At 44.1% G+C, this 22,438-nt stretch overlaps 1 protein-coding gene across 2 annotated transcripts in view; it reads left to right on the forward strand.

Annotated features, from left to right (window-relative positions):
• The first annotated feature begins 8,899 nt into the window (after positions 1-8,899).
• Positions 8,900-22,438, forward strand: part of DCAF1 (DDB1 and CUL4 associated factor 1) — a 68,751-nt gene continuing 55,212 nt past the window's right edge. Inside the window, exons 1-2 of one of the 2 annotated variants that reach the window (XM_028124293.1) lie at positions 8,900-9,012; positions 17,923-18,040. In XM_028124293.1, the coding sequence (XP_027980094.1) occupies positions 17,931-18,040 (110 nt within the window). In that variant the 5' untranslated portion in view covers positions 8,900-9,012; positions 17,923-17,930. Of the gene's footprint in view, positions 9,013-10,804; positions 11,250-17,922; positions 18,041-22,438 lie in introns of those variants that run through there. The other variant, XM_088028226.1, reaches the window with a different exon arrangement.

The following is a 22,438-nucleotide window of genomic DNA, read 5'->3' on the forward strand; positions in this document are numbered from 1 at the left end:
TTCCAGTAGCAGCAGGGCCCAGCTTAGTTGGCCCCCAGGATTTCAAGTCTCTAGGCCCCAGCTCAGGGTGAAGAACATCACATCCACATCCTGTCTGATGCCAGCCTCTCTTCCCAGACCAGTAGTTCTCTGCCTTGGCTGTGGATGAATCACCTGTGGAACTTTGGGAAACAATGATGCCTGTGACTCATCTGTAGAGATACTGATTTAATTGATCTGGAATTGGGTCCTGGCACTGGGAGGTCACAAAACTCCACAGGTGATTTTAATGTGCAGCCAGGGTTGAGAACCTTGTACTAGCCTGTCAGCTTGCTGAAGAGCCTTGTTTGTCGCTTCATCATGCCTGGCCCTAGGGAATGTCTGCTCTTCTTTGCCCTGCCTCCCTAGCCACAAGGCCACAGCAGCCTTTGCTCTCAGGTAAAATGTAACTAAATTTCCCCGTAACAAGGTCCACAGCACCATTACAGAGAATTTGCCATCCCCCTTAGAGTAGCCAAGGCCATGATGCTTTTTTATGGATTCTTTCAAACAAAAGCCCCTGGAATCCAGTCTTGCCTGGCTTGTGGGCAAGGAGCTCACCTTATTCGAGTCTCCTCTGCTTTGCATCTTGGGTGACAAGAAGGGGGGAGGGCAGGGTTTGCTCTTCACCCAGGCTGCCCTGGGTATCTTCTGGCTCCTAGGTAAGGCTTGCAGCCCCCGTGAAATCAAATATGTCCTGCATTCACAAAAAAGGACAAGGACAATTCTGGAGGCTACAAGAATCTCAGAATAGAGGGGCGCCTGGGTGGCTCAGTCGTTAAGCGTCTGCCTTCGGCTCCAGTCATGATCTCCAGGTCCTGGGATCGAGCCCCACGTCTGGCTCCCTGCTCAGCGGGAAGCCTGCTTCTCCCTCTCCCTCTGCCTCTGCTTGTGTTCCCTCTCTTGTGCTCTCTCTCTCTCTCTCTCTCTCTCTCTCTCTCTCTCTCTCTCTGTCAAAAATAAATAAATAAATAAAATATTAAAAAAAAAAGAATCTCAGAAGAGAGTCGGGCAAATCTGAATGCTACCTGGGGATTGAGAATCTCCTATCTCCTGCCTACTGAACTCAGGTACAGAAAGGGACCTGATGTGCTCCTGATCTAGGACAGGAGCTCTGGGCTACAGAGCCCTGGATGTTGATTTCAGAACCCACAGAAGAGAGTCAAAATTGGAAGCAGATGGCCAGGTGAGAGGTGAGTTGAGGATGTACTGGCAGTTGTAATGAAGCTGAACCCGAACCAGCAACTAGAAGTGGTGGTGGGGGAAGATACTCAGGATAGGTCTCTGAGGGGACCCTCTACAAGTGGTGTTCCTTGGCTTGTTCTCTTTCTTTGTAAAGCCTGTGCTTTGAAGTCACAGATTCACAGCAGGTCAAGCCTGGAAGGGTCTGGAAGCCACATGAAGGACAGTTTTCAAACTGAGTTCCTGAGAACCCTAGAGAGTTCCTCAGAATTGGTAGGAGCTCTGCCACACCATGTCCTGCAACTCCCAACATGGCTTTTTTTTATCTACTCAATGAACAGCTGTACAAGATTTCACTGGGGGGAAAAGAAAAGATTCTACAGTAAACTAATACTAACAAAATTTTTTAAAAAGATTTATTTACTTATGTTGAGAGAGTGAGAATGAGAGAGAGAGAGAGTACACGAGAGGGGGGAGGGTTAGAGGGAGAAGCAGGGTCCTCGCCGAGCAGGGAGCCCGATGCAGGACTCGATCCCGGGACTCCAGGATCGTGACCTGAGCTGAAGGCAGTCGCTTAACCTACTGAGCCACCCAGGTGCCCAATACTAACAAAATTTGAAAACCACAGATCTAGTAAACTTCTGATGGGAAACTTGCCCTGGGTCACCCTCTAGTCTTTTACTTAGGCCAGGCCTATCTCCACCTCTCACTCACAGGCTCCACAGAGTAGACAGCAGAAGACCCTCTGTGGAGGCATGGCTTGCATGTTGCCACAAAAATGGCCAAGAGAGGAGCCACGTGGGGGAGGGCCACTCTCACCAGAAAGAATGACCCAAGACCCAGAACTGTAGGCCCTGAGAGGGGGGGAAGCTGCTCTGGCTCTCATGTCAAAAGCCCTCAGGATTCCAGTCCGTTCTTACCCTCAGGGAAACGTAGAGACCTGGCCTCGGAGGCAGGGCTCCGGGGTTCCCGGCTGCCCCACCACCTCCTGGGACATTAGCCTTCTCTTTAAGGGAGGCAGCTGGGCACAGTCACTCAATCCCTAGATTGTGGGCCCTTGAGGCCAGGACATGTCATCTCTACCTTGTGCTGCATCCTCCTCAGCCCAAGAGGCACAGGATACGAGGCTAGGCATGGAGCCAGAACTCAGGAATCCTTAACTTCACCGAAAATATTTTTTTTGTTGATTTGTTTTTAAAACAAGACTTCAATCAGGTGGCTCTCCCCATCCCCCACATACAAACTGTGACCCTTCCACAACAGTGGGTGACTTTTCACACTAGATGTAGCGAGACTCTCTTCTCCCTCCTGTCTTCTTTCCTGCGTTGGTTTCTCAGGTGGTGAAAAGAGTGGGCTTTAGGCACTCCCATGTCTTCTCCTAACCTCCTTCTTCCTCTGAGCAGTCCAATGCGTGAGGGCATCCCAAGGCCATCAGGGCTGCTTATCAGTGCAGCAGAATTGGAGAGCATGTGCTTGCCCGGGAAACAGGTAGAGCATTCAACCACAAGTGAATGACCATGAATGTATTGCACTGAGGGGAAGAGCGGGTCCCCAGCTCAGAGGTCTCAACCTCTCTCTGCCATGGAACATCCAGAACATCAGTGATCAGAACTTTTACACGTACTAAGTTTGTGCAGGCCCTCTCTTCCCTCCCCTCTTCTCCTGGGTCTCAGGGACAGGGTGATGGCCAAAGACCATCACCGGTCAAAGACATCAATGTCTTTGGTCATTGACATCACAGTGTGATGGTCAAAGACATCACAGATCCGGGCTCCTGCTCTTCTCACCTGTTGGCCATGACGAAGATCTGAGAAACTGTCCTCATCCCCAGGTCTCTGACTGACCCCCTCATGCTTTGCAACCTGAGCCCCTCCGGACCCCACACCTCCCTCCGGAGTCCAAAGGCCACTTCTGAAGCCCTCCATACCCCCCAAGTCATGCCCGCTAATCCCTGGTTGTCCTGGTCCCTGATCCTGTGGGGAGGCAGACAGCTTTGTGACTTCACAAAAGGCTATCTTGTGACAAGTTTGGACCAGATGAAGCAGGAGCTGGGCTGAGAGGCTCCCTCCAGAAACATCCTATGACTTTTCATGGCGAGACACCCCCACCTCTGAGGGAATGAAGAATTGCCTCATGGTAAGAGCCCAAAACATCTACACTTAGAGACACCTTTCCCCGATGACTTCAGCTTCCAGGCCTAACTGTATGTTCCTGGCTACACTGGTAATATTTCTCAGAGGTCCAGGCCCATTGCAGTGAGGTTTAGGGAGGGGCAGGAGGTGGTGGTTACTTCAAGTGGTAGTGGTGGGCCTCTGGCCTCTGAATTGGAATCAGACCAGCCTCCTCCCATTAGACAAAGCCATTCTTCTCCAGGCTTTGCAAAGTGAAAAAACTGATAGAAGCTTTATGTGACCCATAGTCTTCATCGGCGTCTGCCCCAGCAGCCTCCAGCATACCTTCAAATGGGTCAGGACTGAGATCCTGGAATTCCAGAGAGAGGTCTGGTGGCCACAAACAGGTATGGCCAAAAACCCAAGGCCTTTTTTCTCCAGTGCTGACTCCACTGTTGTTTCTCCTGAAGGAATTTATGATTTCAGGAAGCTCAGGCAAAAGAGGTTGGGGATGTTTTCTCTTTACCTTCCTTGCACCTGTTCCCCAACCTCTAACCTGGAGCATAGCCTCTGGAAAGGGCAGGCCCAAGGAGTCAACAGGGATGTTAACTGGCAGCCAGGCTGGGACATCTGACAAATCCTGGGGGGTACCTGGAGGGCAGAGGCCGGCCCTCTTCATGCTATAGCCCTCGTTTGTGCTGGGTGGGTTCATTGTGAGGGTAGCCCAGGGTATATCATATCTGGCCACTCCCTCTGCCCTCTGCTTGGATTGTGACATCACCATCCTGCCAGAGGACCCAGGGAAAGAAGTGAGAGTGTTCTGGGCAAGGGTTCCAGATGCAGGCTTCATCCCAGCAGGGAGGCTGGGTGGATAGGCTGGTTTGGGGAGGGTGACATGTCTGGCTTCACATCCAAGGGGCTCCTTGGCCTTGACTGCCTTCACCCTTGATCGGTGGTAGCCTTTGAAGGCATGAGGAGGCCTAGGAGCAGATCTTCTTAAACCACCCTCTGATCCGTGCAATTTTCCGTTCTGGGCTGGGACAGAGAGTGGACAGGTGATTCCCCCAGGGTGGTTATTCCTCTACTTCCCAGAGCTTCTGAAAATATGCCCTAGGATTTTCCTGGTGAGGAGCTCTTTTCTCATTTAAATGAGGAAAACCTAAGCTCTTCCAGCAGGCAGTCCTAGGGGGCAAAGAGAAACCAGCTGAAGAACTGCAACAGGGGGGCGCCTGGGTGGCTCAGTTGGTTAAGCGACTGCCTTCAGCTCAGGTCATGATCCTGGAGTCCCGGGATCGAGTCCCGCAATGGCCTCCCTGCTCAGGAGGGAGTCTGCTTCTCCTTCTGACCCTCCTCCCTCTCATGCTCTCTCTCTATCATTCTCTCTCTCTCTCAATACATAAATAAAAATCTTAAAAAAAAACTGCAACAGGGACAGCATTAGACCAAGAATAATCAAGATAGGAATAGTTATCACTTCCCTAGCATTTACTGTGTGCCAGGCCTCAAGCTAAGCATTTTACATGCATTATCACATTTACTCCTCAATGCTAGAAAGGAGATCTTATTCCCACTTTCCAGCCAAGGAAACTGACACTCAAGAGGTGAAGGGATTAGGCCAGGGCCCCACAGCTGGTAAAGGGCAGCACCAGTATTAGGATGCAGGTCTGTTTTCTTCCAAAGCTGGACCCAACTGCTGACCCGTCTCCTTCTGCAAACTCTTCCCAGTAAAGAGGAAAAACTATTTTCTCATTCCTGACCCTAAGTGATAGGGTTAAAGAGAGAAGCATGGAAGGGAAGAATTTGAGCCTGATATCACCCACATTGTCAGCTTGTGGCTAAAGGAGCTTTGACTGCTTAGCCTGTCTAATCTTTAATGAGACCCATTGGGAGACAGCTGTTCTGATTTGCTTCTAACTATTTTACAGATGATTTAAGAGAAGCTCTGGGGGCCACTGGTGGGGAGTCGTTGGGGTCCGTGGCTGAGCAGTGATTCTGCAGTGGTTTGCCAGATAAAATATAAAGATGACCAGTTAACTTTTAATTTCAGATAAACTGTATGTATGTATGTATGTATGTATGTATGTATGTATTTTAAGATTTTATTTATTTGACAGAGAGAGACACAGTGAGAGAGGGAACACAAGCAGGGGGTAGTGGGAGAGGGAGAAGCAGGCTTCCCGCTGAGCACGGAGCCCGATGTGGGGCTCGATCCCAGGACCCTGGGATCATGACCTGAACCGAAGGCAGACGCTTAATGACTGAGCCACCCAGGCACCCCAGATAAACTGTATTTAAAAAAAAAGTACAAGTATGTTCTAAAGATTGCACGGTGCTCTTCTGGAGGTTCCTCAGTCTCGCTGGGACCCTGGTAGGTGGGAGCTGGGGTGGGCCTCAGGGGAGGATCGCGCTTCATTTCTCACCTGAGCCTCAGGCCCCTCTGTGAAGTTGTACCTCTGGGAACAGGAGGCAGGGACTGGGTTCTGGAGACCACAGCTGCTGTGGCCACTGGACAAGGTGGGGCTTAACCTTGTTTTTTGTGGAGCCTCAATTTCTCCCTCTGCAAAATGAGAGTGATAGATGTGGACGCTTTCACACGGGAGTGGTTGTTGTGCACACTGCATAGGCAGAGGGGCAGTGGGACATTTTTCTAGGGGCTGCCAGGGTTCACAGGCGGGGGGAGGGCACCAAGTGAATGACTTGGAATTCCCTCTTTGTCCGGACTGGGGTCTCCAGAGCTGGGCAGCCCTCAGCCTCTCCAGGGTGGCTCCTGTGACCCGTGGACATTTGCAGCAACAGTCTTGTTCAGCCAACAGTGAAGCAGGGGTGGATGTGGAAATAGCTGGCTTTGGTTTCTGGCCCCAAGGAGTTGTAGGAGGAGGTACGGGAACTGTACGGCACCAGAGTGGGGATGGGCTGGTGAGAACACCTGGGGCTGGTGGGCCTGGAAGTAGGTGACTGCAGAGAAGGGGTGGTAGACAGGGGTGGAGCATCCTGAGGCTCAGAAGACTTGGTGCTATTGATTTTCCTACTCCAGTGCATGGGCATGCTTAGGGGTGAGGGCAGGTGGAGCACACCCAAGTCTGTAGCCCTTGGTGTTGGGGCTAGGGATGGGCTGTTCTCGCTCTTTCTCTGCCACCGGGCAGCCCTGTAAGCATGACTTATTGCCCTTTTGTATGGTGGCTGCTTTCTGAGGCACACCACAGGGAGGGGTTGGGCACAGGCAGAGCAGAGGGAGACAGTCCAGAGATGTTCCAAAGAGGCCAAGGAATCTCTTTTCAGTGATTCAGAAGCAATGTGTCAGACCAAGCCTGGTGTGTGGGTTTGTGCTTGCAGGTACTGAGTGTGAAAGTGTTGTCTGTGAGGACTGGTGCCAATGCATAGGTGTGCATGCCTGTGTATCGGGCACATGTTCCTGTCCTGTGAAATGCATCAGTGAGTGTCAGTGAGCATGCCTGGAATGTGTATGGAGCCTGGAAACCAGGGTGCTGTCCCTTCCCCTTCCCAGAGTGGGAGGCTGGGTGTGCCATCAGTTGTGCGTGCGTGCGTGCGTGTGTGTGTTGGCAGGGGGAGGGAGGCTGCAGGCATTATGGAGCAAAGATTCTGGAGGGAACAGCTCTATCGGTCCTGTATAGCTCCTGCTCTGCTTCCCAGCCTTCTGGGTCCTGGCTTCTCTAAAGTTCCTCTGTGATACTCTTCAATCCTATCATTGACCCAGGGCCTTAGCCTGGGTTTTTGAAGGGGAGCAGTGCCATCTGGTGGCAGACTGAGGCTGCACCAGGAGCAGGTGAGCAGGACCCCGGGTTCCCACAAAGGCTCTTTCAGGACCCCAGTCAGCAGGGAAGTCACTGCTGTGCTAGCTAGACCATAGAAAGAGGGGGGTTATCTAAGGCTTAAATGTTCCAACCTCGGGGCGCCAGGGTGGTTCAGATGGTTGAGCGTCTGCCTTCGGCTCAGGTCATGATCCCAGGGTCCTGGGATCGAGCCCCACGTTGGGCTCCTGGCTCAGCGGGGAGCCTGCTTTTCCCTCTCCCTCTCTCTCCCCCCCTGCTCATGCTCTCTCCCTCTCCGTATCTCTGTGTCTCAAATGAATAAATAAAAAAATCTAAAATAAAATAATAAATGTTCCAACCTCACGCATTTTGGATTCATGGCTCAGGGAGGCATGGCAGGAAATTCAGCTGTAGGAGTGCTAGAGGATAGGGGTGGGAAAGTTGTGAGTACAGCTTCTGGACCCACAAACCTGGGCGCCCCGTTCCTTGGGCCACTTCTCTGGGCTCAGATTTCTCATGTGTATAGGTGGCTACCCGTATCTACCCTGTGGGGGTGGTAGTGAAGTTTGTATGAAAAAGCTTGGGTTAAACACTTGGCTCAGAGCTGGGCCTGCTGTAAAGTCAAAGGAAATGGTAGTGCCCGTTACTAATATAGGCAAAGTTCCAGAAGCACAGAGAAGTGAGCTGTGTGTCACGGCAGGTGAAGGGGTTGCGGAGAGGTGACAGGTCTGTGGTGCTGCCACCTCACATTCTAGAATTTTGTGCCTGAGCAGCTACTCCAAATTACAAATGAGGAGGGAGGTCTCTTTTCTGGAAAGCAGGGAACGGAATCAAGAGACCTGCATCCAGGCTCTGGCTAGCTTCTTACTAGTTGTGGAACCTGAGCACAGCAACAGGCTTGCTGTGTCCTGTGTCCCCACCCCTGTTAAAATGTTGTCTGTAAGGACTCCACAGAAAGGCATAGAAACTTGCTCAGTACTCCCAGAGAAAGAAAGGCTGGGTAGGATCTTGTCAGGGAGAGATTCTGTCAGCTGTGGAGTCACATTTATTTTTCATGTCCCTAAAAAGGGATACCTGAGTCAGAGTCAGGAGTCGTTCTGGTTCCACTGCTAATTGCTTGTGGGATGTTAGGCAAGTCATTCACTCCTTCTGGGCCTTTATTTTCCCAGCTGCAAAATAAAGGAATTAAATTAGATGAACTCTCAGGTCAGCCCTGACTTAATCTATGGTCTTTTAATTTTTTCCCTTTTCTCTGCCCCACACGAGACCTGGATAAATACTTATTGATCCTACAGGTTAGGTCTTGAACATAAAGACAAAGAAAAACCAGTGCCTTCTGTTTAATGAGTGCTGTGATTTCTGATATGCTTGTGGGAAATATTTTCCTAAATACTGGTATACTCTAGGTATAATGGGGCAAATGAGAGAATAGAACAGAGGCTCACCCCTGTCACACAGAGCCGAATAAGGTACTGAGAAGGTGTCAAGTGGTTGTAACGCTGGCTTGGGTGGATCGGATCCCTCTCTATTCGCTTCCGCCTTCCGAAGCTGCCAATGAGTACACAGCAGTTCGCGTCAATGCGGAAAAACTATAAAGCCCAGAAGTCAATGCGCGGGGAGTAAGTGCTCAAGCACCAATCAAGACTGGTAGGCCCCGCCCCTACAAGCTGAACTTCATTTCCCAGGCGGCCCCGCGGCTCTTCGATTTCTCCTCCCGCCCCCTGCCAGCGAGCCTCGCGCCAAGTCGGGGTGCGCGCGCGCTCGCGCGCGCGAGGCACGTAACACGCGAGTGACGCATAATATGTGGGCCGCCCTGGATCTGTGGTCGCGCTGTGTGTGAGTGAGGGAGAGTGAGTGCGGGACCTGAGGCGGTGTGTGTGAACTGTGGCCGCTGGCGGGGTCAGCGGGCAGCGGCGGAGCCGCCTGGGAAGGTGAGTGGGGAAAGGAGGGAGACGGCTCTCTGGGAAGGCCGAGAGAAGACAGGGCGCGTGGCCGGGCGGGAGGAAGAGTGGGCGCCGGACTGGGGGAGGGGCGGCACCTGCCTGGGCCGCCGGCGGGGAGGGGGCGGGCCGGGCCGGCGGGGAGGCTGGGTCCGGGGCCTGACAGGACTTTTTCTCCTCCAGATTCTTGGCTCGGGGGCGGGGCCTCCGCGTTCTTCTCCCAGTCCGCAAAAGAAGCTTCCCGAGAGTAACTCTTCCGCCCGGATTGGGGGGCAGGAGTGTGCTTGCCCCTGCCTGGAGGAGGGGTGCCTCTCGTTCCCCTCGTCAACCTTTTTCCTTCCAGTCTTTCCATTTTCCGTTCTGTACGGGCAGGGGGGTTCCATCTTCCCTGCCGTACGGCGGCCCCCTTCCCAGGCTGTGTCTCCGCCTCCAGCTCCAGTCACCTGGGCGGGCTCTCCCCTCCCTCGGCCTCGTGCCACCTCCCTTTGCACCCGTCCGGCTTTCTGACCGGGCGAGGGGGGCGGAGCTTTCCGGGCACTCCTCCCACCCCCTGGTGGAGGGGAGGGGTGGAGAGAGAGGTGTGTGGGTCTTGCAGCGTGGAATCCAACCTTTGAGTGCCCGCCAAGCTTCCCGGGAGCCTATTTCTGGGGGTTCTAGTCGTTTTCAACTGGGGTGACAGGCATTTGCTTAACTCTTGGCTTCCTAGACGATTTCCGTCTCACTTCCTCTTACCCAAGTGTTAGCGCTTGGGTTTCGCATTTGTTGATGAATAATTTTGGAGTGTGTAATGGTTCTTTTAGAATCCCAAATGAATCGTCTTTGCATACGTCACATTATCCTCAGTTTTTCTTTACTCTGCCTTTTCAGTTAAGCCTTTTAATTAGTATACACGTTTAATTATTAGCATCATCTTACTGTACTACACGCTTTAATGTACAGAGTGAGGGGTTCATTGGCAGTGTCGTCCTGTAATTTTCTTTTCCAGTGTATTGGAGTTTACCTTTAAGGTTTATATAAGCTTGTATATGTAGACTCTTTAGGAATTGATTCGGTATTTTTTTGCTTGATCTGTCAAGATTTTTGTGTATACCAGTATTATCTATTTTCGAGTGGTGATATATTTTGGATGTTAAGGAGATAATAGGTACAGAAAGTGGAGAACATAGAAGAAGTCATTTTTGCTCAAAATCTCTTGAGTAGTTGAGCACAGTGTTTTACTGTTCTACTTGTTGTACAGTTATTAAATTTAATAGGGGACGAATCTGGTAGAATGAACCACAAGAGTTTGAAGTGAATGAAATTGGGCTTATATCAGTTTCCTTATTTTTTTGTCATTGTCATGGATGCTAATAGAAAATTGTTAATGTATGATCTTATATGTCATATTAATTATTGGGTAAATTTTACTTGAAGCTCCAAACTTGGATTTCTCCCCCCTTCCCCCCGCTTTTTTTTTTTTTTTAATAAGGAAGAATGCTTTAAGACATTTGTTTCCCGATTTTAACCTTTTGAGATCTGTCCTTAACATGGACTTGATTTTAGGCTTTGGTGTAGTTTCTGCCGAATAGGCCATTAAGTATTGTGTATTTGGGGAGGACAGATTTTATGATTTAAACAGTTAAAAAGTTTACAAAATAGCGGAAAAATGATAGAGCTGGGTTAATAACCTATCCTGAAAAATCTTTATCCTACCATTACTCCTCAGAAAGACTGTTACCTGCACAAGAGTAATAGGTATTATCTGTTTCTTGTGTGTTCGTCCACAGATATTTTATTCAAGGGGCAGGTGCATGCATATACATACACTTTGTTTTTCTCATTTGACATATATTTGAGAGCTGGTTCAAATTAGGAAAGGAAATGCGTCTTAATTTTTTTCAACTTCTTAATTATGGAAATTTTCAAATGGTTGAAAGAATAGTGAAATGAACATTTGTTTATTCATCCAGATTCATGATTATTGATATTTTGTTATCTTTTCTCTATAGGTGTGGTGTGTATTTCTTATTTTGTGGAATCGTTTGGAAATTAGTTGCAGACACATCTGACCACTAAATATTGGCAGGCAACCTTTAGGATGAAGACGTTCCACATATTTTTTGTAGGACTTTATCTTATTTCATTGCCTGGACAGTATTACCGTTTAACCCTCACAACAACCACTTCCATTTTACAGATAAGGCAGTCGAGATTTGGAGAAGTTAAATAACTTGACCAAGATCTCACAGGTATATTTGCAGAGTTGGCATGTGAATGCTTGAAACCCTTTTCTACCAAGTACCAGTTGATTGGTCTTTGGGACTTCTCTTGGTCCATTCTATCATCTGTAAAAAAAGGGCAGGGTTGTTGTGAAAATTCAGAATAACATAAGAAACTAGCCAAGTATCTGTCTCATATTAATATTTAGTAATTGGTAACTATTGTGTCATTACTGGATAGGCCATAAATTCTGTGTACCACTTAAAGAGCTCACTTTAAAACATGGTGAATTGAGTAATGTACCTTCACTGTCTATGCACAACAAGATGACTGCACCTTTAACATTTTATATTAATCATCTTTCATAATTAAATGAATTATCATTGATATTATTTTAGTCTGAGTTTATATTTTTCCTGGGCAAGTGATCATTTCCAAAGTTATAATTATTCTTAAGCATAATTAATTGCAAGTTTTGAAGATTATGCCAAAAGAATATGTTTCTAAATTGAACTCTAAAATTGTTATTTTAATGCTCTTGGGTTGACCTTTATTAAATGTCATGTTTTCCTTAAACTTTGGCTTTATGTGCTCTACTATGTTGATCACTTAAGTTAACCAGTAGGCATTCCCACCTGATCTTTTTTCCACTTTATTTTTTTATTCTTTATTTTTTAAGATTTTATTTATTTATTTGACAGGGAGAGACACAGCGAGAGAAGGAACACAAGCAAGGGCAGTGGGAGAGGGAGAAGCAGGCTTCCTGAGGAGCAGGGAGCCCGATGTGGGGCTCTATCCCAGGACCCTGGGATCATGACCTGAGCCGAAGGCAGACGCTTAATGACTGAGCCACACAGGCACCCTTATTTTTATTTTTTTTAAAGATTTTATTTATTTATTTGACAGAGAAAGAGCAAGCATAAGCAGGGGGAGCGGCAGAGGGGGAGGGAGAAGCAGAAGCAGGCTCCCCACCGAGAAGGGAGTCTGGGGGCTCGATCCCAGGACCCTGAGCAGAAGGCAGATGCTTATCTGGCTGAGCCACCCTGGCTCCCCTTTATTTTTTTATTTTTATTTTTAGTTTTTTAAAGTAGGCTCCACCCTGCACATGGAGCCCAGTGTGGGGTTTGAACTCACAACCCTGAGATCGAGACCAGAGCTGAGATCAAGAGTTGGACGCTTAGCTGACTGAGCCACCTAGGCACCTCTTTTTTTCCACTTAAAAAAAATTGTGGTAAAATTCACATACCATAAATTGATCACTAACCATTTTAGACTGTTCAGTTCAGTGACCTTTAGTAGACTAATGATGTTGTGCAACCATTACCTCTTTTAGTTCCAAGACATTTTCATCACCCAATTTCCATCATTCCATATTTTCCCCTTCCCCAAGCCCCTGGCAACCAGTAGGCAGCTTTCTGATAGATTTACCTATTCTGGATGTTTCACATAAATAGAATCCTACAACATACAACCTTTTGTGCCTGGCTTCTTTCACTTAGCATATTTTCAGTTCTCATTAGTAGCTCTAATATCTATCAGTACTTCATTTCTTTCTATGGCTGAATAATAGTGCATTGTATGAATGTAACTATGTTTTGTTTATCCATTCATCCTTTGATGAACATCTTTTGGCTGTTTCCACCTTTTGGCTATTGAGAATATGCTACTTTGAACATTTGTGTACAAATATTTATTTGAATATCTGTTTTCAATTCTTTTGGGTCTGTACCTTGATGTGGAATTGCTGGGTCATATGGTAATTCTATATTTAACTTTTTCTTAAAACTTTTTGAGGAGGGGCCAAACCGTTTTCCGTAGTTGTGCCATTTTACATTCCCACTAGCAGTGTGCATTCCAGTTTCTCCACATCCTGCCAATGCTTATTTTCTGATTTTTTGGTTAGAGTCATTCTAGTAGGTGTTAGTGGTATCTCATTGTGGTTTTGATTTTCATTTTTCTGATGGCCTGTGACGTTGTGCATATTTTCATGTACTTGTTAGCCATTTGTGGATCTTTGGAGAAGTGCCCATTCAGGATCTCTGCCCATTTTAAATAATTAATTAATTTTTGCGAGAGAGAAAGAGCGTGCACATGAGTGAGCATGAGTGGGGGGAGGGGCAGAGGGAGAAGCAGACTCTCCCCTGAGTAGGGAGCCTGATGCAGGACTCAATCCCAGGACCCTGGGATCATGACCTGAGCCGAAGGCAGAAGCTTAACCAACTGAGCCACCCAGGTGCCCTTCAGCCCATTTTAAAATCAGGGTTTTTTTTTTTGTTGTTGTTGTTGTTATTGAATTGTAGGAGTTCTTTGTATATCCTATCCAGGATCCTTATCAGATATATGATTTGCAAATATTTTCTCCCATTTCATGGTTTGTCTTTTCATTTTCTTGATAATGTCATTTGATGCACAAAAGTTTTAAAGGTTGAAGTCTAATTTATCTGTTTGTTGTTTTGTTGCTTATGCTTTTGGTGTCACAAGTAAAAATCCCTTGCCAGTTTCAGGGTCACGAAGATTACCCCTATGTTTACCTCTAAGAGTTTTATAGTTTAAGCTTCTACATTTAAGTCTTTATCCATTTTGAACTAATTTTTTTATGTGGTATGAGTCAAGGATTCAGCTTTATTCTTTTGCATGTGGATATCCAGTTTTCTCAGCACAATTTGTAGAAATACCATTAGTCTTTCTACTAACAGTCTACTGGTCTTGCAATAAATTCTTTCCCTGTTGAATGGTCTGGCATACTTAACTGAAAATTAGTTAGCCATAAATGTGAGATTTTATTTCTGGACTCTCAGTTCTTTTGCACTGGTGTATGTGCCTATCCTAACACCAGTAGGATAGTGTTTTGATCACTGTAGCCTTGTACTAAGTTTTGAAATCAGAAGTGTGAATTTTCCAACTTCGGTTTTTTTTAAGATAGTTTTGGTTTTCAGTGTTTCCATTTTTGCGAAAAAAGGTCATTACGATTTTGATAGGGATTGTATTGACTATTGACCACTTTAGAGAGTATTGCTGTCTTAACAATATTAAGTCTTCTAATCCATGAACATAGGATGTCTTTCCATTTATTTATTTAGTTCTTCTCTAATTTATCCCCGCAGTGTATTATAGATTTGAGTGTATAAATCTTTTTTTAAAGATTTTTTTAAAAATTTATTTATTTGAGAGAGAGAGAGAAAGAGAGCACATGAGAGGGGGGAGGGTCAGAGGGAGAAGCAGACTCCCCGCCGAGCAGGGAGCCCAATGCGGGACTCCATCCTGGGACCCCAGGATCATGACCTGAGCCGAAGGCAGTCGCTTAACCAACTGAGCCACCCAGGCGCCCCATAGATTTGAGTGTATAAATCTTGTGCTTTTTGGGGTTAAACTTATTCCTTAATATTTTATTATTTTTGGTGCTATTATAAATGATACTGTTTTTTTTTAAAAGTTCATTTTATTTTATTTATTTTTAGTAATTTCTACATTCAATGTGGTGCTCAAACTCACAGCCCTGAGATCAAGAGTTGCATGCTCTTCTGACTGAGCCAGCCAGGTGCCCCAGTGAAATTGTTTTCTTAATTTCATATTTGGATTGTTCATTGCTAGCATGTAGCAGTATTCCTGATTTCTGTGTGTTGATCTGTACTCTGTAACTGCTAAAATTTGTTAATTAGCACTAATAGTTTTTTTGCAGATTCTTTCTGTATAGAATCATGTCACCTGTGAATAAGGATAATTTTACTTCTTCTTTTCCAACTTGGATGCCTTTTCTTTCTTTCTTCTTACCTAATTGCTCTGGCTAGAACTTTAGTATGATGTTTAATATAAGTGTGAAAGCAGGCATCCTTGTCTTTTTTTGTGATTTTAGGGAAGAAGCTTTCAGTCTCACCATTGAGTATAATGTTAGCTGTGGGTTTTTTTTTTTTTAATGCCCTCTACCATATTGAGGAAGTTCTCTTCTGTTCCCAATTTGAGGGTTTTTTTTTGTTTTTTTTTTTACCCACAGAAGGGTAATGGATTTTATCAGATGCTTTTTCCGTATCAATCAGATGTACTTTTTTTTCCCCGTCATCCTATTAATATGTTACATTAGTTGACTTTTGTATGTCAAACCACCTTTGCATTTCTAGGCTAAATCCCACTTGGTCATGATATGTATTTCTGTTAATGTGCTGCTGTATTCAGCTTGCTAGTTTTTTGTTGAGATTTTTGCATCTGTATTAATAAAACATATTTGTCTGTAGTTTTCTTGTGTTGGCTTTATTTGGTTTAGGCATCAGAGTAATGTTGGCTTCATGGAATAGATTAGGAAGTGTCCTTCCTCTTCTATTTTGTGGAAGAATTTGAGGATTGATGTTAATTTTCTTTAAACATTCTATTAGAGTTCACCAGTAAAGCCATCTCTCTCTTACACTTTTAGGATGTATCTTAAGAGCTTAATTTTGCTGTTAACTTCTTTGCACAGTTTTTAGATCTTTATCATAAAATGCCCCCACTCTTCCCCCACAGTATTCCTCAAGATTGTCAAGGTCATGAAAAACAAGGAACAACTCAAAAACTATCATAGACCAAAGTACATGAGGGAGACATGACACCTAAATGCAGTGTAGTATCCTGGATGAGTTCTTGGAACAGAAAAAGGACATGGATGGAAAACCAGTGAAATCTGAATCAAGTTGAGTTTTGTTAATGATAATATACCAACGTTGGGTTTCTTAATTTTGACATTATTCCACTATAAAATAATACGATGGCATTAGGGGAAACTGAACTGGGAAAGGGGTATATGTGAATTCTAATACCTTTGCAACTTTCTTGTAAATCTAAAATTATTCCAAATAAGTTTATTTTAAAAAATGCATAGTTAGTTGATTGCGGTCAAAAGTACAGCCTGGATTTTTAAGTTAAAGTCAGAGGTCCGCATTAGTCACACCTGCAGCATTTCCTTTTCTGACTCTAGCTAGAAAGACTGAAAATATGGATTCTTCTCTGTAGAAAAGAAGGCTTAAAATTAAAAAAAAAAAATTTTTTTTTTGAAACACTTATTCTCCTTGGGTGACATGAATCACTGTTCACTATTAGAATTGCCTCTACTTTATTAAAACACAAATGTTTACATTTTAGAGAGTTGGTGGTATCTTTCACAAGTATTTCCTTTGGTCTTATGGTAGGTATCTTTAGAAGAGTCAGTAATAATCCTAGATCCGCCAGTAATCTCTTTCTAGTGTTAGACTTTTTATAGAATTGTTGCTGTTTCTGTGAAAATACAAATTTTGCATGGAAGGTCTGACATTTTGATCCTAAGACTGCTTTGACAGAGAAGTTGATCTGTAAACCATCTAAACATTTGGGTCTCGTTTATCTCTTTTGGAGCCCCTTATAAATAAATCTCTTTTCTTCATGTGGATTTCTCAGGCGGCTCCTGCAAAGCTTGTCTCAGCTCCCTGTCCTTCTATATCCCTGGGCTGACCACTCAACCCAACAACTTCTCTATCTCCAGCCTCTCATGCTCCTTCTAGGAAATCAGCTGTGAGAGAGGTTAGGAAGCCTGAAGGACAAATGGGTTTATAATTATAATGCTTCTTCTAAACTTTCATGATACCCACTTTAGTTCTTGGCCTTTTGTTAAGAATTGACAGGGACGGGGCACCTGGGTGGCTCAGTCGATTAAATGTCTGCCTTTGGCTCAGGTCATGATCCCGGGGTCCTGGGATGGAGCCCCACATCAGGCTCCCTGCTCAGCGGGGATCCTGCTTCTCCCTCTCCCCCTGCTTGTGCTCTCTCACACTTGCTCTCTCTCTCAAATAAATACTTAAAAAAAAAATTGACAGGGACATATTATTTATCTTTCATAGAACTTTCCTCCAAAGACTTAGAAGAGCAGAAGATTTTGGGGAGTAATTTTTGCTACATATTCTACTAAAGAAAGTAGCTTCAAAGTTTTGGACCTCAGAGATCTAGAGTAGGGATTTGTGTGTGTGTGTGTGTGTGGTATGTAGGTGTATGCACTTTTAAAAAAAAGATTATAATAATTTTTAGAGTGGGGGAGTGGCAGAGGGGGAAGGAGAGGGAGGGAGAATCCGAAGCCGATTCCTCGCTCATCAGTGCAGGGCTTGATCCCATGACTGGGAGATCATGACCTGAACCGAAACCAAGAGTCAAACGCTTAACCCACTGAGCCATCCAGGTGCCCCAGGTGTATGCATTTTTTTTTTTAAAGATTTTATTGATTTATTCATGACAGAGAGAGAGAGAGAGAGAGGCAGAGGGAGAAGCAGGCTCCCAAGGAGCAGGGAGCCCAACACGGGACTCGATCCCAGGACCCTGGGATCATGACCCGAGCCGAAGGCAGACGCTTAACCATCTGAGCCACCCAGGCGCCGCAGGTGTATGCATTTCTGAGGAGCGAAAGAGACCCTAGCTTTTTGTTTCTTAGAGGGGTTCCTGATCCTAGAAAGGGTGAGAGTCACGATTTTGATCCAGTTCCTTGTCTCAGTTGACAGTTGAGCAAACCGAGGTTGGGAGGGGGTGAAAGGACTTGAAGAAGAGTATCCTGGCTCCCAATGCTGGGTTTCAAAATTATCTGAAGGGTCTGGGAGTTAAGTTTTTTGTTGCTTACTCATCCCTCTTCTCCCCCTTCTCACTTTTCTGTAGGAAGCATGTCAGGTTTATTTGCCTGTGTTCATATGTTATTTATGTATATTTTTGATTCCTTAGGCCAAGCCATGACTACAGTAGCGGTGCATGTAGACTCCAAAGCTGAGCTCACTACCCTGCTGGAGCAGTGGGAAAAGGAACATGGCAGTGGACAGGACATGGTACCTATCCTTACCAGGTATGAACAATTATGTTTTTTTAGAAATTAATTTGAAAAAAGGGAAAAATTGGAGGATAGTATGGGAACATTTTCATCTTGACTGAATTCTAAATCCATTTTTTTCTTTCAGAACTAGTCTTTATCTCACTACTTCTTGAAACTCTTTCTTACTTTTCTTCTCAGACTGTTGGTCCTTATTCTCCTATGTAGTTTCTTCTCTTGTCTGTGTTTCACCCTTAGGGTTTTGTTGGTGGTTCTTTTTTCTCTTCACCCTAAATATTCTACCTAGATAGTTTCATTCCTATCCATGATTTAAAACATTATTCTTAGGTTAACTTTCAAATCATTATTTCTACTTCAGATCCCTCTTTTTAAAAATTTCAGACCTTTTTCTCAGCTGCTTAGTGTACACATCTTTACCTGGCTATTTGCAGACACCTGAACATACCATGTCTACAATAGAGCTTATCATCTTCATTCTGCTTCCTTTCTCATTCACCGTTTGTGCTTTTGTACTCTCCACTTTGGTGTGCAGTGTCTTCTTATACTAACACAGTTTAGTCCCCAGGCCCTGAGGATTTCTGCTTTCTCTTCTTCCCCATTCCCCCTTACACTTCCTTCGTTAGATACTGATCATGTTTTGACTGGCCTCTTAGGCAGTGTGAATTTTCTCTCCATCTCCAGTTTACCATCTTCTAATATATCCTCCTCTTTGCTGAAACAGTCCTCTTATACACAAATCTGATTGTCATACCTTTGATCATACCTCTTCTCTGGCTCTATTTTTCTTACAGAATATTTTCCTATACTCTATTTTGGAGTGGCCTACAAAGCCAATTATTTATTTTATTTACTTATTTTTTTAAAGGTTTTATTAATTTTTTTTGACAGAGAGACAGCTAGAGAGGGAACACAAGCAGGGGGAGTAGGAGAGGGAGAAGCAGGACCCTGGGATCATCACCTGAGCTAAAGGCAGATGCTTAACGACTGAGCCTCCCAGGCGCCCCTATGAAGCCATTTATGATTTGGCCTCTACCTCTTTTTTCTGCCTCATAGTGTTAGTCTTCTTCAGTAAGGAATAGTACCATATTTTCTAATGTCTGTGTGCCTTTACCCTTGCTGTTCCTTTGGCCTGAAATGCCTTTCCTTGGTATGTCTGTCTGCCTGGCAAACTCTCATCCTTTCGAGAAGCAGTTTGAGAATCAGGTCTGTAAAACTCTCTGACTTTGACATCCCCAGGTAGGTTTGGGCACTCCTTCTTTTTTTCTTTTTTAATACTCCAGTCATTCGTGTGTGTGTGTGTGTGTGTGTGTGAACTCTTAACCAAATTGTACTATATTTTTTTTTTTTGGCATTGTTATTTCACTAAATTGTAAGGTTTTTTTTTTTTAAATTATAAGTTTTTTTAAAGACAGGTACTATACCTTTTTATTGGTGTCTCCTCAGACAATGACTTGTGCATGCCTGGTACATAGCAACTGTGTGGGACATAATTTTCCTGAATGATGTGTGAAACAGGAGAGTGAAAAATAAAGGCCGGAGAGGGATGCCCATGGTTTTTCTAAGGAGGCGGTTACTGGAACATGGGGATCTTTAACATTTAATCTTTGATATAGCAAAGAGAAAGGCGTTTTGTTTGTGCAATGATGTATTCTAGAGGAATAAAGAGAACTATGATCTTATGAAAGTTTAAGTGGGGATAAATGCTTTGTTGCTCTCGATACATGGGGAACATGTAAAAAATACATTTTTTTTAGAAACAGGATTATTGCTTACTGGTGGAACGTGGGTTTTAATTTGTAGAGGCAGTAGAGATTAAGAACTACTAATCACAAGATACTTGAAATGCAGCCACAGTGAATTTAAAGAATCTAAGTATTGTGCAGTTAAAATGTGATTATTGGTGTGACTGTGAGAGGAGAGAGTCATAAATAGGGATGTTAATGTTAGTGGTAGGTTCACTTAATTGGAAAAAATATTTATTGAGTACATATACTAAAGATAGTGTTTTATTTCCAAGATTATTTCACATCCATAATCATATTTGACCCTCAACTTTGTCACTGTGCTATGATACTCAGTAGTGTAAAGCCTAAAGTAGAGGGGCTCTGTCTTCAAGGAGATAACTGTCTGGGAGGCAACTAACAGATATGAAACAATGAAAAGTAGTACAAATTAGTATATAATGAGGTGCTAAATTGGGCAGTATGATTCCTAAATATTGCATGGGTTATGAAAATGGAAAGAACTTGAATGACTCGGTTTCTTTTATTCACTCAACAAATATTTGAGGACCTTTTGTGTGTGGGGACTGTCAGATACTTCCCTGAACCTAATTTCCTCATTTGTCACTAAAAGTATTACTGAGAGCTACATTGTTAAATGACAGCCATCCTTGGAGCTACTTGCAAAAACAACATAGCCAGATAGTGGAAAGCTAAGCTTGAAATTTTGGCTTTTAACTTCTAACTCCACTTAGGAGTGGTACATCCAGTACAGGATGTGGTAAAGGTTTTTTGGAATAGGGACTTGAAAGATGGTAGAATACAGCTTGTTGAAAAGCAGAGAGTCAGGTTTTCTAGGAAAAGTGAAAAATGTGACTGAAAAAAGCATTGAGGGGAGAAGGAACTGGGATATGTTTTTGTGGCAGTGAGGAAATGGGCCTCACCAGAGTGGAGAATGAATATACGGTGGGAATGGAAAATAAAGTTACATGGAGCAGGATCTTTAAAAGATTTTTAAGGTTAGACAGGAAGTGTTAAGAGATAGTAAAAGGAATTAAAAGTATAGTTTATTTTAGAAAGGTGCAATTTCTATCATCCAGATTGTGGGTGTGTTCACTGAATATTTCCTAAAGTTCTTTCACATGTCTATGGTCTCTCCCTTACCCCTCCCCCACCTCTACTGGCTGCAGGTGTAGGTGTTTTGGTATATTCCTTGAAAAGCAATGAATTTCAGGCTTGCCTATTCTTTTATTGGCCATAAATTTCATGATTTTTTGATAGTTTTCCTAAGAAAAATGTGTGTGGCTTTTTATAACTTTGACTTTTTATTTATTGTTATATTATCTATTATAATTATTATTTTTTATAAAGATTTTTATTTATTTATTGAGAGAGAGAGAGAGAATGGTAGAGAGAGAGCATGAGAGGGAAGAAGGTCAGAGGGAGAGGCAGACTCCCTGCTGAGCAGGGAGCCCGATGCGGGACTCGATCCTGGGACTCCAGGATCATGACCTGAGCCGAAGGCAGTCGCTTAACCAACTGAGCCACCCAGGCACCCTATATTATCTATTATAATCAAGACTTTGACTTGATTCTGTGAAAAGGAACTGGCATTGGGCCAAGCCGTGTGAGCATTACCCAGGTTCTATGGTTTGTTTTTTTATATTACTTAGATATATACTGTACAGTACTCTGCTTGATGGATTCTTTACTTGCAAAATTTATCACCTTCGTCAAGTTAAACAACTTGAGTTCTGCCTCCAGAAGGCTCCTTCCTATCCTGTCCCAGTCAAATCTACTTTAAATTGTTTTTCTGTTTGTTTTTGATTCTCAGTTTTCATTGTAACAATACTTAATTAGCTCTCACATGTCAGGTTTTATTTTAAGCAGAGAACATATATTACTTTAAACCTCAAGGAAACTCTATAAGATTTATTTAACAGATGAGGCATAGAAAGGTTACTTGTAACTTGACCAGAGTCACACACAGTGGAAGAAGTGTGATTTGAATCCTGGCCAGCTGGCTCCAGAATCTTTTAACTTCCACTGTGCTATATTGCTTAGTTTCAACAGAACTTCAACAGAAGTTATTGGTAGATCTTACAATGTGTAATTGTAAACATATTTTGTGTGGTAGCCCTTTGTGGCAAAGTGAATTTTCAGAGTTTAAAGGGAAGGGTAGAAAAGTAGAAATATTTTTGAGCCTTAATAGGGAAAAATATGCCAGAGTAGGCAAGAGCTTTTGCAGGGAGCTTAGCTTTTAAGACTAAAAGTATCGTTTTGTTTTTGTTTCTTTTGTTTTTTTTAAAGACTTTATTTATTTGAGAGAGGGAGAGCACAGAGGGAAAGTGAGAGGGAGAAACAGACTCCCTGCTGAGTAGAGAGCCTGATGTGGGGCTTGATCCCAAGACCCTGAGATCATGACCTGAGCTGAAGGCAGATGCTTAACCCGTTGAACCACCATAGGAAGTATGGTTTTGTGGACGTAAAACATATAGGAGAGTTTGAGTCAGGACAGAGCATTGTAGAGGTTGGAGAGTATGATAACCTTGTATTAGATTGTCATTATAATAGGTTAAAATGTCATTCTTGCTTAGGGTGTTCAAAAATGTGATTTTTCTTGTTTCAAAAAGCATGAATAAAAAAAGAGTTGATACACGCAACAAACAACATGGATCACAAAATATGCTGA

The sequence above is a fragment of the Eumetopias jubatus genome, unplaced genomic scaffold (genome assembly GCF_037043125.1).
Source record: "Eumetopias jubatus isolate StellerSeaLion01/CBP00866 unplaced genomic scaffold, mEumJub1_p1.0 scaffold_1, whole genome shotgun sequence".
NCBI classification, from domain to species: Eukaryota; Metazoa; Chordata; class Mammalia; order Carnivora; family Otariidae; genus Eumetopias; species Eumetopias jubatus.